This window comes from Mastigoproctus giganteus, chromosome 12 (genome assembly GCF_048544385.1).
Source record: "Mastigoproctus giganteus isolate SK-2022 chromosome 12, ASM4854438v1, whole genome shotgun sequence".
Classification (NCBI taxonomy): Eukaryota; Metazoa; Arthropoda; class Arachnida; order Uropygi; family Thelyphonidae; genus Mastigoproctus; species Mastigoproctus giganteus.
This window is the reverse complement of record NC_143586.1, coordinates 121,737,586-121,756,446: the sequence shown is the minus strand read 5'-3', so window position 1 is coordinate 121,756,446 and position 18,861 is coordinate 121,737,586. Positions and strand designations below refer to the sequence as shown.

The 18,861-nt window shown below is 37.9% G+C and overlaps 1 protein-coding gene across 2 annotated transcripts in view; it reads left to right on the top strand.

The window, feature by feature from the left end:
• The window catches only part of ND-39 (NADH:ubiquinone oxidoreductase subunit 39), a 285,839-nt gene that overhangs the window by 188,580 nt on the left and 78,398 nt on the right, over positions 1-18,861 (top strand). For both annotated transcript variants that reach the window (XM_090386829.1, XM_090386830.1), the window contains exon 8: positions 17,919-18,029. In XM_090386829.1, the coding sequence (XP_090242955.1) occupies positions 17,919-18,029 (111 nt within the window). The remainder of the gene's footprint in view (positions 1-17,918; positions 18,030-18,861) is intronic.

The window sequence follows — 18,861 nt, the reverse complement described above, 5'->3', positions numbered from 1 at the left end:
GAGAGCCATCTATCATCACCCTCAGTGAGTGATCAGAGAGAAAAATGGATAACCAATTACAAAGAACAGTTAGCAAACCATAAGATGGAAGCTTGTTTAGAAAATCTTTATGCCAAACGCGAATGAAAGCCTTTGAGATGTGAAGAGCAACTACTTGTGTTACACCGAACCTTTCCATTGAATTAGTCCATAAATGGGTAACATAAGCCAGAATATCACCTGTGACACTGACACTGGCGGAATCCATGCTGGTGATCGTTGATCAGACAGAAGGTTTCTAGATAGTTTAAGAGTTGACGGTTAAGTGATTTCTCCATTACTTTAGAAAGAGTAGAAGTAATTTGATGGGAGGGATTTGTCACCCTTTTTAGGAACTGGCTGGATATGAGCAACTTTCCAAGCAGAAGGAAAAAACACCTTTGCAATAAGAAAGTGAATAAAGGTGGCATAGAACAGGAGTAAGATCAGGAGCACAGGTTTTGAGAACAAGTGGAGAAATACCATCAAGACCTGGAGCTCCATTGAGAAATACCATCAGGACAGAATCTTCATTATGTATTGAGATTGACGTCACAAGTTTGCAACCAAATTTTGAACAATTATTTTATTTATTTTATTTTTGGTAGTTGTTGGCGCATCGGCTTCTGTGGCCATAATGCACCTCCCAAGGTTTTTGCAGTACTTTGATTCAAACCCGAGGCGGGATTCGAACCCGCAACCTTTGGGTTGCCAAGCAGGCACTTTACCCACCCAGCTAGCCCGGTCGGCGAACAATTATTTAAAAGTATCCAGTTTCAATCATCTCACTAAATGTTAAGTTTTGTCCAGTAAATGTTGTGTATTGTACTTAATAAAATTTTTGAATATTTAAATTTTAAGTTTATCATTATATTTATTTATTCACTTTAATGTTGAATAGTAGTGATCCTTTTCAGATTGTAAATTTTCTGCAATGAGCATTTAAAAGCAAAAGTAAAGGTTTTTTTTTTTTTTTTTAAGTGATGTATTCAAACAGAAACAAAAGTAAAGAATTTTTTTAAAACAAAAGTGATGTATTTCAAACAGAAACAAAAGTCAAGTATTTAAAAAAAACAAACAAAAATAAGTCACATTTTTATAATTAAAAAAAAATAAATAAATCACTGACATATATCTGTTGCACATAAAAAAAAGTGCTGGGAATTTGCATTTTTTTATATATAGCTTGAAAAGAAAAAACAAAAAAGAAAAAAAAAAAACTTTTACGAGTAACAAGATAGAAAATTTTACAATTTTTTCTCGAATCACTCTGTGTGGCCCGCGAAACAAATCTAACTTTGAATATGCCCCCCCCCCCCCCGTATTGGACACCACTGCACTATATGGATAATTCATGGAATACATATACATATGGGAGTGGGAGGAAGTCTGGTATTTATATTTGTTTGATTTTAATGTAATTTGGGCAATACTGGCTCAAAAGGTTGTGGTGTTCTTAGCTGATTGGGTCACAGGTGTCAAACTTTGGTTTGACATCTGTGCCCAATCCCTTTGATAAACTGAAAAAGGTTTTGGAAAACAGGACTCACACTTTGGGTTGCATATCATTCATTATATTCATTAAGAAATAAATTCATTAAAATAAATGATATATACATGAAATACTAAAACAGAGATAAATTATAAAATAAAAATAAAATAAAAGGTTTAAATATAATATGATAAAAGTGTTAAAATACACAGAAGTTTTCGAGACGAAGTGCCTCTTCTTCAGCTAGTCGGTGAATGGTGTACTCCAGTATATATTGTCAGCAACAGCAAAAGTCAGCTGAGCATGATCGGGTATCACAAGTCTGGTGTCGGTAAAACAGAATTATGTACACGTGATGATCACCAGTACTGATCGCACTGCAATACAGTACATTCCATAATAGGGTTCAAGTACACTCACATTTGTGTAAGTCGAGTATTACGTAAGTAATACTCGACTTACTTGCAAATTCAACTTTACATAAGTTTTTGCCGGCTGGTGCAAACTGAAAAAAAATATTGAAACGTATTTTGCACCTGTAGAAAATAAATGGAGGTATTGTGAAAATATCGTAATGTGAACCCAATAACATATTGTTTTTTTTTTTTTTTTTTGTAATTGGTTCCAAGTCCTTGAAAGTTGAAAATTTCGCTATATTACTAAGATATTTAGCTCTCTAATAGGTAATTAGCATTAATAGAGGCATACGATGCAAGAAAGCAAACTTATGCAGCATCAGCCAAAAAAAAAAAAAAAACCTCCCATTTTACCTCTCCATTCATTCCAAATGCCTGTCCAGCTTACCCTTAAATTTATTTAGGATATTAGCTTCCACAACAAAAGCTGAAAGTCTGTTCCACCAATCAACTACCCACTGGCTGAAGGCAGCAAATGCTACCTTTATTCTACAAATGTCTTTCCTCAATTTGACACTGTGCCCCTTCAGGTTCTTAGTCTGAGCTAGAGGAAGCCCATCAGCATTCAACGTGCTCCGCCCATTCAAGGCCTAATACACCTCAATTAGATCACTTTGCAGGTGCCTACTCTCCAGGTGCTGCAATTTGCAGAACTCAAGCCTTTCATGGTAAGAGCGCCCCTTTGTTTCCCTCACCAGTCTTGTTGACCTTCTTGAAACTCTATATCTTTCCTAAAATGAGGCCTCCAGACCTGTACCCAGAACTCTAGGTGTGGCCTGACCATTGCCTTGTATAAAGGAATAATCACCACCCTGTACTTGCTAGCAAAATTGCTATATATCATTGACAAGACTCCATGACCTGCACTGCTCAGCAAACTTCATATTTGACTGCACAGTTACCTCCAGGTCTTTTTCACTTTCCACTTCCCTGAGAGTAGTACCACAGAGTTGGTGCATTTCTCTTCAGTTATCACTACCCATATCGAGTACTTTGCATTTGTCAACGTTAAACTTCAGTTGCCACTTCTCAGCCTATTTTCCCAACTTATCTAGATCCAGTTGGGGTAGCATACTGTCTTTACTGTCGTTAACAACCCTGCTAACCTTTGTATCATCTGCAAACTTGGACATTAAACCTAATATACCTTCATCAATATCATTGATAAATATACAAAACAACAATGGGCCCAACACCAAACCCTGGGGAACCCCACTAACAACATTTGTCCACGAAGAGCAGTGTCCATTGATTACCACTCTCTGTTGTCTCCCATTCAGCCATTCCTTTATCCATTGTAGCAACTTACCCTTAATGGCATACCTCTCCAATTTGTAGAGCAGTCTTCCATGTGTAACAGTATCAAAAACCTTCCTGAAATCCAAGTATATGATATCAAAATTATTTTTGGCATTTAGTCCTTTGTGACCACATCATAGTATCCAATCAAATTGATCAGACAAGACTTTCCCTTAACAAACCCATGCTGTGTCCCAGCTATAACTGAAGTCTTGTCTAGATGATCCTGCAATGCCTCTTTAACCAGTGCCTCCATTAATTTCCCTGGAACAGAAGTTAAACTAACAGGTCTGTAATTACCTGTGTCTCCCTTTGATCCTCCTTTGTGGATTGGGGTCACATTTGCATATCTCCAGTCCATGGGTACCTCTCCTGAATCCAAGGAAGCTCTCATAATTATGGCTAAGGGTTTGGCTATTTCCTTTGCTGCATCCTTTAATATAACTGGATAGATCCTGTCTGCCCCAGGTGTCTTCCTTATGTTTAACTTCAACAATTTCTCCTCCACTTTGCTCTCGGTTATTACAAAATCACTTAGCTCCCTGTTAGCATTTGATAAACTATTGGCACTCCCCTCATTGAATGACTCCTCATGTTCAGTTAAAGTAGATGCAAAATACTCATTCAGTTTATCAGCTACCTGAGCATGATCATCAATAGTCAATCCATCTATGTTAAGTGGTCCAATCTGATTCATCCCTTTCCTTCTAGAGTTCACATAAGTAAAGAACTCTTTGCTGTTTTTCTTTGTATCCTTTGCCAAAGCTTTCTCGTAATCTGCCTTCGCCTGCCTAACATCCTTTGTAACTTGATTACAGACTAGTTTATACCTGCCATAGGCTTCTGTGTCACCTGACACTTTATATGCATCCCATCCATTCTTCTTCTCTGACACGAGCCTCATTAATTCATCCGACATCCATTTAGGCCTAAATCTTGAACATTATTTCTTAGTTGGAATGAAAAACCTAGTAGCCTCCAAAATTAACTCCCTGAAGGCTTCCCATTTAGAATTCAACATTGGTAACATCATCAGTTGATCACACTGTACAGAATTTAAACACTGTCTGAGACCACTGTAGTCACTTTTATGAAAGCAAAAGCTATTCCCTTTAGCCTTGATGGTAGGTACATCTTTACATAATTACCATATCAGTACATTGTGATCATTGTCACCCTGTGGTTCCTTTATCTGCAAATTCTTAATGCATGAATAATCACTGCTGATAATCATATCAAAAGTATTATTCCCTCTGGTTCCCTTTCAAACATGTTGCTATAGAAAACAGTCATCCAATAAATCCACAAAAGTCTTGCTAGTGTGCAAGTGACCAATCCACAAGTTGCAGTTAATATCTGGAAAGTTAAAATCCCCCATCATAAGACATTCTGATTTACTGGCCCACTCTATTTCTCTGCACAATTGCTCATTATACTCTTCTTCTTCTTTAATGCTGCCGAATGGCGTTTGCGACTTCGTTTTGATATTGTTCTCTGTCTAGCGCTGTGTGTAGAATTTGTGCTGTTGTCATGTGAAGCCAGGTGTTGATGTTATCTAGCCATGCCATTTTCGGTCTGCCTGGGCGTTTCTTGCCTTCGATCTTTCCCTCCAGGATGAGTGGTAGTAGGTGATATTTTTGTTGGTTCCTAGCGATGTGACCTAGGTATTTGTATTTCCTGCTGATGATGGTTTTGAGCAGGTCCCGTTCCGTGTGCATGTCCTGCAGGACCTGTGCGTTGGTTATCTTGGCTGTCCACGGAATTTTCAGCATTCTTCGGTAGAGCCACATTTCGAAGGCCTGGAGCTTTTTTGTAGTGGCTGATGTTAGAGTCCAGGTTTCTACACCGTGGAGCAGTATTGGCCAGATGTAGCATTTCAATGTGCGTAATTTGAGCATGATGTTCAAGCTTCTGTCGGTGAGGAGGGTTCTCCATTTGGTGAATGCCTGCCTGGCTTGTTCAATTCTGCTTTTGATTTCGGCCTCATGGTTCAGCTGGTCATCAATGAGTACTCCGAGATACTTGAAGCGGTGTATTTGCTCTAATTTTTCATTGTTTAGTTTGATCGTGATTTTGCTTGCAGTCCTGCTGACCTTCATCACCTTTGTTTTCTTTTTGTTGATTCGTAGCCCCCATGCTTGGCTTTCTATGTCCACTTCGTTCACGATGGTCTGTAAATCTTGTTCTGAATCCGCTATTAGTGCTGTGTCATCGGCATATCTTAAGTTATTGATGTAGTGTCCGTTAACTTTTATGCCGATGTTCTTGTCAGCCAGTGTTTGGTCGAAGATCATTTCCGAATAGATGTTAAAAAGAATGGGAGATAATGGACAGCCTTGCCGGACACCTTTTTTTATTGGAATTGGGTCTGTCAGGTCGTTGTCATAGCGAAGCCGGGCTGTTTGATTCCAGTAGAGAGTTGTAATAAAGTTGATATCATTGTTTTCAAGCCCAAGTTTTCTCAGTCGGTCAATTAGGCGGTCGTGGTCTACTGAATCGAAGGCTTTCTTGTAGTCAATAAAACATATATACACGTCTTTTTGATGTTCATAGCACCTTTGTAGCAATATTTGTAAACAGAAAATTGCTTCTCTGGTGCCTAGTCCCCTGCAGAATCCGAACTGTGTGTTTCCTAGTGCACTTTCGCACTTACATCTTATCCTTTGCTGAATCACCTTGAGGAAGACTTTTAGCACCTGGCTCATTAGACTGATCAGCCTGAAGTCTTCGCATTTCCGGCTGGTAGCCTTTTTTGGTAGGGCCACAAAGATGGATTGTAGCCATTCGGATGGAATGTCGTTGTTGTTGTAGATTTGATTGAACCATTTCGTTAGTTGTTGGATGTTGCTGTAGTCTAGTTGTTTCAGCAGTTCCACATGAATCTGATCAGGTCCACAGGCCTTGCCTGGCTTTGTTATTCGGATGGCATGTTCCACTTCAGATGTTAATATGTTGAGATTGTCTTCCTGTGTTTGTTGTTGCGTTTCTGCCGGTTTTCTGTTGGTGCCGAACAGATTGTATATATAGCTCTTCCAGGTGTCTAGTTTTGCTTGTTTGCTTAATATAGGTTGATTGTTGTCCGTATATAAACTTGGGATAGGAGCCGGTTTGTAGATGTTTCCAGCTTCTTTAAGCTTCTTGTGCAGGTTATAGTTGTCATTTTTCTTGATTAGGTCTTCGATTTCTGCACACTGATCTTCCATCCATTTTTCCTTCGCCTTCCGGATTTCCTGTTTGATCTTTTGTTGTATTTCTTTGTATTTTTCCCGGTTGTTGTTGCTTTTGAATATTCTCCGTTCATCCATTAGGTCTAGTATGTGCTGGGTCATCCACCGTTGTTTCTTTTTCAACGCCTGGTGTCCTAGCAGGGTTTCTGCTGTTTCATTGATGCACTGTTTGAGTGAACGCCCGAATGCTTGCATGTCTGTTGTTACTGCTTCGATCGATCGGATTGTAGTGTTGAGATGAAGCTGTACTTGTCGCCTGTTGGCGTTGTTCTTCAGTTTCTCCAGGTTGATTCTTTTTGTTGTGCTTGTGCGTTTGACTGCTCGTAATTTGAGACGTAGTGTTGCTATTACAGGGTTATGGTCTGATGATATGTCAGCTCTGGGGTAAGTTTTTGCCTTGAGGACACTTGACTTATATCTGATGTTGATTAAGATGTAGTCAATTTGGTTCCTGACGATATTGTTGTCAGAGTCTTGTGGTGAGGTCCAGGTGTATAGTCGTCGAGGTGGTAGTTTGAACCAAGTGTTGGCAATGCTAAATTTTTCTTCTTGGCAGAACTGGACGAGTCTGTCGCCTCGTTTATTCCGTGTCCCCAAGCCATGTTCTCCGACTATGTTTTGTAGCTTTCCTTGACCGATTTTGGCATTAAAGTCACCGAGGATGACCGTCATGTCGTGCTTCTTCAGCGACTTTAAAGTGTTGCTTAGCTTGTCGTAGAACAATTCAATTTCTGTCTTTGATCGTCTTTGTCCGCTGTTGGTGCGTAGACCTGGAGCACATTCAGGTTGATCTTGTTGCCTGCTAGCTGTAGTAGTGCGATTCGTTCCGATATTGGGGTGAAACTGGTGACTTTGTTGGCCAGTTTTTTGTGGACAACGAAAGCGACGGCGTACGTCTGCTTGGTGTTCTCTTCTCCTCCGGAACAGAAGACGTGGTGGTCGTTTGATATAAACTTCTTTGTTCCAGGCCATTTGGTTTCACTTAGCCCAAGTATGTTGATGTTAATGCGTTCCATTTCTTGTAAAGCATTGGCTAGTTTTCCTGGTTGTAGTAGGCTTCTAACGTTCCATGTAGCTAGTTTCAGAAAATTCTTCGACGCAAGCTCGGAGATTCTTAGCACCCCTGTCCCATTCAAGGGACACCGAGACTCGGGGCCGTGGTTTATTTTGCTTGCTATCATTGAAGTTTTCAAGGGAAGGATAATCCAAGTAGTTTCCCGTTGCTTTCTTGGATCACAATTTAGTTGAAAAGGTTGTGTGTGGACCTTTTGAAACGGGTTTCGTCTGATGTTTCCACTGAAACCTTTCCGCCATGGGAGGCCCTTCTGGGAGCATATCTTTCGGTGCTTTAGTAGTTTAACAAATTAAACTACTAAACCTGCCGCAGCCATATAAATGGAGTAGCTCTTATTTAGTGATGAAGCTGCCTCGTGATGTCATAATTTTACACAATTTATGCCGAATTTCTAGTCACCACTGACCAAGCAGGTGGCACTGCTGTAGTTTTATCTCCTGGAAACATCCAAATGGCTGACTCGGTAAAATTACTGTGACCTTGAAAATACCAGTAATGTATAACTCAGCAAAATGTGAGTATTTTTAAATACAATTTGGTATCCTGAAAACTTCATTATACTCATCAGATTCATTAGGCCTGTAACTAACCTATTCTAATTTTTCCTTTGCCAGTGCTTATGTCACACCAAACAGACTTAACATTGCATTGTCCACCAACGTCAATTGGATGCATTTCCTTAGATTTTGTGTTTCTTAATTAAGAGTATAACCCCTCCTCCCTTCTTATCCTGTCTATCCTTTCTGTACACATTGCACTCCCCAAATTCCAATTCTGCACTGCTCGTACCTGTGCGACACCACAACTCTGATATCCCAACAGTATATGCCTTTGATGTCTTGACTAGCACTTCAAGCTCATCAAATTTATTAACTATACTCCTAGCATTGGTGTACATGCAAGTATAAATACACCTGTTTCTACTCTTAGTTACCCTAACACAGCCCATGTATTTACTTTTTCCACTATGACTCCCAGCAGTCCTTTAAATCTCCATTACCTTGCTTTCCAGGCTGCTGCTCATTCTAATAGAAGCAATGCAATAATCACTTTTGCCTTTGCCTCTGCCTCTGCCTGCGGCCACTGTTAACCTTTAAGTCTGTGTAACCCCCACAAGCTAGCAGTTTTCCGACCCACCTAACACTGCTTCGATAGCATCAGCAAATATTCTTGCGCCCTTTCTATTTAAGTGTACTCCATCCCTGTAGAAGCAGTCTCTCCTGTCAACAAGCACAGACCAGGCTGAAAAAAATTCTACCCCTTGAGCTTTGCACAGTCTCTCCAGGGCCGAATCGACTGACAAGGCTTTCATCATATACTTCCTCCTATCGTGTCTGGGCAGAATTGCAGACACTTTCACATTCAACCCTAACTCATGCCTTTTTTTCAGCATTGACCTTGTTGAGTAAATCTGCAGATCTCTTACTGTTAATGTCATTGGTTCTAACATGTACAACAACATCACCTTTTGTGCCTTAAAAAATGATATCTGCTGTACAATGTCATGAACCTTTGCCCCTGGCCTACATACCCTGGTCCTATTACACCTATCCTTTTTACACAGTATGTTCCCCTTTCCCTGACAATAGAGTCACTGACAACTACTAGTTCTTGTGGGAACAGCGCATTCTGCCTTAGAGATTGCTTCTGTTTTGCCTGATGTATAGGACTGAGCTGGGCAGCTGAGGGCTTGATGGGGCCCCTCATTAATTTCTTCCAGGGCATTTACCCTACACCTCAAGCTCTCATAGACACCCATCAGAACGCTGAGTTGGCATCTAATTTCTTGACACTCTACACACACAAAGGCATCCTCCTTGGCTAGATCATGTCCTATTTTAGAAAGGTTGGCAAATATTTCACGTTTCGCACATTTTTTGAGACTGTGATGCGTTGGAGAACCCCCCCCCCCCCCAAGTTACAGCACTCTTGCTAGTCTGTGATCTTTGCTTTCCAGCTCTAGTGTGGGTCATGATTTCTGTTTAAATACAATTTAATTAATAATAAATTTTAAAAAGATTAATATTATTTTTGATTAACTGATAATACTATTTTAAGCTAACAGATTCCTAATTCAGTGCTTCATATTATGCTATCTAGTTTTACTTTATACCTTATGCTATCAGTTCGAGATATATATTTATAATAATGGAGATCATATTTATAATAATGGAAATTGCATTATGCTTTCATCGTTATTATATGTTCCCATTATAAGAATCAATTTTGAACCCCTTTGTGATATTTTTCTAAAACACATTTCTGGAGGTCATGACCAAAAAACAATTTGCACTTTCTGGTTTATCGCGCTTTTCTGTTAGCACTATCTATTATAAACTGGTAATAAATTCAACCTTATTGTATTTGCGATAATCCCGATAACTGGAATTCTGTGGGATTTTACGTTTCAGTATTATGGTCAAACGAGTTCCCCTTCACTGAAATCTTTAATCATATAAAAAACAAATTTTTAGAAACTTATCTTCATTCCTATTTACGTATTAGAATGATGAAGGGAAAGGGATGAGTGGAAGTGCTGGTAGTGCCAGGAAACGAAACAAAATTGATTTAGAAATGAAGATTAAGAAGTACGAAGCAGGACAAAAGTTTGTTATCTATTGCAAGGGAATTAGGTCTTGCTGCTTCAACAGTGAATACTGTTTTAAAGGACAGTGCTCATATAAAAGAACATGTCAAAGGATCAACGCACTTAAGATCAACAGCGATCACAAAACAGCATTCAGGTGCTATATCGAAGATGAAACAGCTGTTGATAAATATGGATGGAAAATCAGATTCAGAAGCGAGTGCCCCTGAATCTAATGACCATTCAAGCAAAAGCAACAAGTATTTATAAAGATATTAAGGATAAGTACGGCGCAAACCCCAACCCAAGCACATGCCAAGCAACGGGTGGTTCAAGCATTGTGCTAGTTTCCACAACGTTAAAGTATGTGGTGAAGTTGCCAGTGCTGATTCTGCAGAGAAATTTTGTGATGTATTGGAAAAAATTATTGATGAGGATGGCTATTCAACGCAGCAAATTTTTAATGTTGACTAGACTACTCTGTATTGGAAAAAAATGCCAGATCGAACATGCATTGCCAAAGAGGAAAAGACAATGCCAGGTTTTAAGGCGTCAAAAGATAGAGCCATGCTCTTGCTTGCGACTAATGCAGTGGGAGATTACAGATTAAAACCACTGCTTGTGTACCATTCTGGAAATCCTCGTGCATTTAAGGGCATCAATAAAGCCACCCTACCGTGCATTTCCGATTGAACCAGAGAGCATGGATAACAATATCTCTCTTTGAGGATTGGTTTAAATGCTCCTTCATTCCCGAGGTTGAAAAATATTGTAAAAACAACGACATTCCTTTCAAGATTTTACTTCTATTAGATAATGCTCCTGGACATCCCATGCATCTAGATGATTTCACTTCGAATGTGAGAATCATATTTTTACTAAACACTACTTCACTCATACAACCTATGGATCAGGGTGTTATTTCAAATTTAAAAGCATACTGTTTACACACAATATTTGCTCACGCATTGTCTGCAGTAGACAATGAGAAAAATTTTACGTTGAGAGACTTTTGGAAATCTTACAATATTTACCATGCCATCTTAAACATTAATAAGGCCTGGGCGGAAATTACTAAAATTTGTTTAAATGGCATATGGAAGAAAATATGCCCCTGGCACATAAAAGGCTTCAAAGGATTTGAATAAGACGAATAATATGAAGAGGTTACAGATAAGATTGTAAAGGTTGCAGAGCTACTTCAGTTGGAGGTTGATGCCAAAGTTGTGGAGGAGTTAATAGAGGAAGAATTATCTAATGAAGAATTTATTGACTTGCACGCAGCCATAGTGAAAGAAGAAAATGCTGATGAAGTTCAAGATGAACCAAATGAGGAGCTGAGACACTTCATCACTAGAGAGATGCAATGCCATTTTGTGAAATTGCATCAGCAATGACAAGGTTTGGGAAGATGGATCCTGACAGCGAACGATTCTTAAAAGTTAACAGAGGGGTGAATGATATGCTTGCTAAAAAGACATCTACGATGAAAAGAAAAAAGCCACCATCCAGTCCAATGGTGTATCCAGGTGTCATCCTAAGGGGGGGGCATGCTGACCAGGCTTTTGAGTGTTTTTTTTTTTTTTTTTTTAAGAACGACCCATGCATTCTTTTTCTTTAATTTCAAAATTTTGGTTAAAGGGAGACATAAGTCCTCTCTGCCCACCCCCAAATATGCCCCTGGTCCAGTCATCCATTAATATGTTCTTTCATAGGGTTGAGCGGCTGATCCCTTCTAAATCTCCACAGCCCTCAACCTCTGCAGTGGCATACTTATTAGTCAAAGAAATCTATTCTGACAATGATGCTTGAGAGGTAAAACTTGCTAACGTTATGCCTGTCTTCTCTCTCTTTTTTTGTAATTTTATCATTTTGAAATTTTTTTGAATTGCACGCTTTTGTAATTTTGTAATTTTTCCTGCGCATGAGATAAAAAATGCAATAAATAATTCTATTTACATGTTCATCAAATATTTCTTTTTTGATTCAATTAATTCAGCGAGCACAGTTGTGAGTGCTGCACAAACATGGGGGAAATTCTGACATGTAGCGTGCCATGGAAATGCAACCCTTATGTAAGTCAGGGAGTTCTTTGTACTACTATTGGTAGCTATGTGCAGTGCCTCAAATTGTTTGGGGTGGTGTTATGTAGGTGAGTCTGGCAGAAGATTGAAAGACCAGGAACATGAGGTGGTTCTATGATCCGCTAATTTTGAATGCTCCGCAGTTGCCGAACATTATTGGGTTCAGCAGGACAATCTTGATCCCCGACAGGATATTGAAATCGCTGAATAGTCACATGATTACCACCAGCGCTCATGGCTTGAGGTACTGCACATAGCTACCAATAATACTATGAATCACACGAGGGGAGTGCACTTGCACCCTATTGTGGAATGTACTGTATTGCAGTGTGATGAGTGCTGGCGATCATCATGTGTATGTAATTCTGTTCTACCAACACCAGACTCTTGATATATGATCATGCTCAGCGACTTTTGCTGTTGTAACCGAATAATATATACTGGAGTACACCATTCAGCTGAAGAAGAGGCACTTCGTCTCAAAAGCTTCTGTGTATTTTAATGCTTTTATCATATTGTATTTTAATACTTTTATTTTATAATTTATCTCTGTTTTAGTATTTTATGTATATATTATTTATTTTAATAAATTTATTTTAAACAGTTAGTCGGTTGTCGCTAGAAACTTGTATGATATGAAAAAGCCTTTTCAATTCAAAAAAAAACTTTTTGATAATTTTATAATTTTGTTTATTTCATTCAGTTCATTTGATTAAAATGTTAAAATAAAAATATAATTTATTCATTTATATTTAATAAAAAAGTTGCATTAATTATTACATATTCATTAAATTTTCTGATCCAAAGACTATCTTTTCAGGTCATAACAGCTGCAAATTTTTGGATCATTTAATCCAGGTCTAAATCCTTGCTTCTGGCATGTTCAGTTGATAAGGTTGCCAATCCATCAACCTGGCGTTTTGTCATTGTGGAATGCACATAGGTTTTGATTAACTTCAGCACTGCCACTAATACTGCAACATTATAAGATTTCTCAGCACCACAAAAAGTTTGCTAATGATACCATCAAATTGTTTGAGCACATGAATTGCAAAATTTTGAGCAAGAATAACTGCTTTCAAAGTGATTTTGCAAATATTTTAATTCTTCATATAAATTGATACAGAGATGACTCTAATCAATATCAGAATGCAGAATCTATATACAGAACTTCTAAATCTTTATTGGAATTGATTGTTATGCTTTGTGATCAACTCATCTTTGTTTCAGTCACTGGATTGTGCTGTCTGATGAAGTTGAAAAAGTGGAATTATCCTCCTCTATCATCACAACTTTGTCTTTAACCAGACAAAGTTGTGATAATAATTTCATTATCAAACATTCTCTTTCAGGGCGAATTCTTGTTTGCTCAAATTCGGGTTCAATTTGCATTTCATTTGCCAAGTTCAAATTCAGTTGCATTGGCAAAGAACTCTCAACTCTCTCTCTCTCTCTCTCTCTCTCTCTCTCTCTCTCATTGGCAAAGAACTCTGCATTAGAACTCTTAAACTTTTACAGTGGATGACTTTTATATTTGTTAGATGCCATGGACCACAAAAAAGGTAAACTAACATACAAATATATTAACTTTTTAAAATGCAGTGACAAAATCATATCTAACATATGTAGTATACATTAGTTTGTTATGAGTATTTGTTATTTCCTGTCAATGGTAATTAGGATTTTTGCCTACTCAAAAAAAAAAAAAAAAAAAACTATTTTACAGTTAAGTCCTACAGACCAGAAGTTGGGATCACTATTCTAAAAGGCATTGAAATTTATCTCTTCTTCAAGGTATTCAATTGATTCTGAAATCAGGGAGACAGCTTGTGATATGTTCAAAAGATAAATTTGCTTTAATAGTGTTTTTTTTTCCTTTTTTTTCAATTGATTTTGAAATCAGGGAGACAGCTTGTGACATGTTCAAAAGATAACATGTCACAAGACAAAATGTTTGCTTTAATAGTGTTTTTTTTTTTTTTTTTTTTTTCTCCCAGTGGTCAGAAATTCAGACCCAAATTTCTTATATAGAATTCCTTTTTTTAAAATTGTTTACCTCTTGTTCTTGTTGATTGAGAATCATATTTTTTTTCTGTTGCCCTTTCAAACTTTCCCCCTAAATTTTTGCACCCTGAGCCCATACCACATTGGCTTTCTTTTTAATGGAGCCAAATATAGAATTTGTGAAAATTTATATTAGCATTACCATTAGTAGGCATATGATGCAAGCTTATACAGCATCAGCCAAAAAAAAAAAAAAAAACCCCTTCCCATTACACCTTACATATACAGGGTGTTTGAAAAATGATGGTCAATAATTTAAATGTGAAAAGTACAAACTAAAATAAGCAAAAAAGTCCCAGTGAATATCAGGCCGCAAATGAACCATTTTCCAGATAATGCACATTTTCTGTTAAGATCCGCCACTGTCTATGGGAGCACTAGTTTAGCAAAAAGCTATGAATCCTTTGCTAAGGGTAGTTTAATTAAACATAAGATAATACATTTTTAATTTTTGGTTTCAGCACCGCAGGATTTTACCGATGTTACATGTTACAGGATGTTACAAAAGGTATTTAAAATGCTGTCCTTGCATCTGTATGCAGCTTTGTAGTCTTCTCTGCATTGAGTTGCACATCCTCTCAGGCATTCCTGGGTCATTTCTGATTTTCTAAAAGGCTCCTTCAACCCGCGCTGCAATTCCCCAGCTGTGTTAATGTCAGAAGTGTACACCAAGCTTTTTACATGATCCCAGATAAAAATCCATAGGATTTAAGTCTATTGGTTTGGGAGGCCACATTACAGGCCCACCTCTACCTATCCACCATTGACCATACCTTCTAGTTAGATACTGAGTCACAACTTGAGCAAACTTTGCTGGTGCACCATCATGCATAAACCACATGTTCTGGCATTGCTGAAGTGGAACATTATCTTCATCAAGGAGGTCTGGAAGAACATTCTTCTGCAGGAACTGAAGGTACAGCTCTGCTGTTAGCCAGTTTGGCAGAAAGTGTGGTACAATTAGATGGTCTCCTAGTAGTCCTGCCAAGACATTCAACGAGAAACATTGCTGATGTTGTGACTCACAAATTGCATTAGGATTTTCGTCGGACCAAACATGACAGTTATGAAAATTAAAAATACCATCACGAGTAAACCCAGCTTCATCAGTGAACAAAATGTTGTTCAAAAATTGGGGGTTCAGAACACACTGTTGTTGCATCCACTGGCAGAAGTTCACTCTGGGAGGGTAGTCTGTATTGCTGAGACCTTGGACACGATGGATATGGTAGGGGTACAGTAATTGGCGATGTAAAATTGGCCACACACTGCTATGACTGGACACGCTCTGCAAGAGTGTGTACTACTCAGTACATGCCCTTGCAGAGCTCCCCTCCTTATCGAAATTCCTGGATTTTGTTCTGTTCTTTTTAACGCCCTTTCCTCAACATCAGGTGTTATGCTTCTGGGCCTATCTACTCGTATTCCATGTGCGAAGCACCCATGTTCTCTAAGGCGTTGATGTACCCTGATGAATGTGCACCTGTTGGGCTGTCTTCGGCGGAAAAATGCTTCTTGGTACAAACGTGCACTGCCGTTGGCTTTACCATACACAAAGCATATTCTTCTTTAATGTAACCTCTTTCCATGACTATCCTTTGACAAGTACTAGTATGTATGCCTGCTACGTCTCAGAGCATTGAGAGAGGGGAAAGTGAGAGAATCAGCATAAGCATAGGGAGAGAATGAGCACCTAAACAAACAAGTCAGTGGTGGATCCCAACTAGAAATGTGCAATATCTCGAAAATGATTCACTTTAGGACCCATGTTTACTAGGCTTTTTTGCATATTGTAGTCTGTATAGTTCACCTTTAAATTATTGACCATCACTTTTGAAACACACTATTTTACACACACACACACACACACACACACAGTGCTTTTTTTTTGGGACGGTACGCAATGGTACTGCGTACTGGCACCTTTATTAACAGTGACTTGTGACATTTTGCAGTACACTTCGAAATTTGTAATATTCTGCTCCAGAAGTTTGTCCAGTTCTTCCTTTCAGCATTGAGCTTGCTCAAACCATTTTAGCCTTATACACCTCAATCAGATCACCTCGCAGGGCCTAGTGTCCAGACATTGCAATTTGCAGAACTGAAGTCATTCTTGGTAAGAGCAACTATTTGACCCCTCACCAATCTCATTGTCATTCTGTGTACTTGTTCCAGTAGCTCTACATGCTTCCTAAAATTAGGCCTCCACGCCTGTATGGAGTACTCAAGGTGTGGCCTGACCATTGCCTTATACAAGGGGATATCACCTCCTTATTCCTGCTAGCAAAATTCCTGCATATTATTGACAAGACCTCATTGAGCTGCTCTGGCAGCCAGTCTGCACAGCTCAGAAGACTTCATATCTGACTGCACAATTACCCCAGGTCCTTTTTATTCTCCACTACCCTGAGTGTAGTACCACATAGTTGGTAGGTTACTGCTAGGTCAATTTGCACTGGTAGTCAGTGTAAGATGTTTGGTGCATTGGTTGTCAGCTGTTTTATTCTGATACAGGTGGACATGGCTTTACATATTTGTGAATGACACTAAAAATAATTCTAGATAAAGGGAATGCAGTGTAAAAACTTCTCTTATGGATTTATAAATTTGACATTGGGATACTGGGTATGCATTGTTTCTGATTCTGTTAATTCAGTACTTGCATGAAAATTGCATAGCAGTAGGGATAACTGCTATGCATTTTTCCTGCATTGCACTGAATTAATAATCAGTATATGTGTGGTATTAATTTTAGGCTTAATAAATCCCTTTATGAAAAGCCTGCCATTTCAGTCATTGAAAGATCAGTCAGATCATTGATGGGTTAAGTGGCCGAGAGCTTATTCCCCAAATGCAGCTTGAACATATCAAAATTTGTCTCTCCAGTTTTCACACAAATTTTACACACCTTACATTGCTCTTATGTAGCAGGCACCTTAAGTTATGTTTGGTTTCATTTCCTTATTGCACTAGTTAATAATCAAACCATTGTAAATTTAATCCCAGATCTTTGTATGTAAGCCTTGTATATATTATTCATAATACCCATTCAGAAAATCATGGCCTTGAAAGTATACTACTACTACTCACTCCCTATAACTATGATTTTTATAATAATTAGCAAGATTATTCCCAGACAAATCCTTGGATCTTTCTGACATCTTTTGTTTTGGTCAAGTGCTAGATCCTGGTCATATATTCAAATTGGGAAGCTTGTAGAGACTTGGCATAATGCCTATTGGGTATGCAACACATCATTCGTAATATCTAGCAAAAGACAGATGGAAAAAGCCAGTACAGAAAGGACAGAAATCTTTCCATAAAGGATTTGAGTAAACTTGAAATTAATGGTTCAAATAAGTTTGAACTTAATATTTCTTTTCACATTTCTCATATTGTGAGCTAAACTGCCACTTCTTGCTAGCTTTTGGAGTAATGAGGAAGGCATTAACCCGAATTCCTGTTGACTTCCTGATTACGAATAGGTGATGCTATACTTCTCTAATGGAAAAAGTGTTGTTTGATAGTAACTAGGGAAATGTGTAGTGAGAGCCAAAGTTAATATGCTATAAACCACATGAATATTATTAGAATGTGTTATGTCATTTTTGTTGCAGTACGTTTTAAATTTGTATTAAAAAATATTTAAATTTCAGACCACATCGCTATGAACTTGGAGAGTTGATTGATTGGTTTCATCGAATTATGAGGAAGGATGAAGACTGGGGCTATAAAATAACTGATTTACGTTTTGTTCCATTTTTCTGGTAAGAATTCACAGACTTAAAATCATTGTAACGACTTTGTGTTTTTTTTTTTTTTTTCTTGATCATTAAGGACTAATTTCTTCAGAAACAAAAAAGAGTAAGCTATTGAGTTTAATTATTAGATATATGACATTTTATAATCTTTTAATTGCCTCAGTTACATGTTTTGTTACCAACCATTTTGTTCCTAAAATTAATTTGTTTTGCATAAGTTGTCCATCTCATTGACCAAAATATCAAATTTCTCCCATTTTAATTTAATGGTGGTGGTGGCAGCACTGTGTAAGATTGGTGGTAGCGCCTAAATAATGTTCAGGCATTATCCTTTAATTAATAATTAGAAATCTGAAATTTTTTCTAACTTTCTATGAACAAAATGGTCAAACTTTTACTGTAGCACTGTCTGAAGACATTTTTATGACTTTCACAGAGTAATTAAATGTGTGCATCTGTCAACTGCAGCACCATCATCTTTGCAACTATTTGAGTAAAAGTAACATGAGACGTGACAGGACCAACATCACCACAAAGCTCAAATTACGTGTTTATTTATAGTTCCCGGTTACTTGCCTTTTCTCTCCAACTGATTAAACATCCAGTTTCACACAACTTGCTTTTGAAAGATTTATCATTTTTTTAACATAAATTAAGACAAGAATGTGAAGCACAGTACTCAGTAAAGATGTCTGCTATCCTTTGAGATACAAGGTGCATACAATTTAAATTTGGCATGCTTAACAGTGTGTCAAATTTGAAATAATTTTTGAAAGAATTTGAAACTGAAAGTGAATAATAGTACCTTAATATATATATATGTTTGTATTAATATATT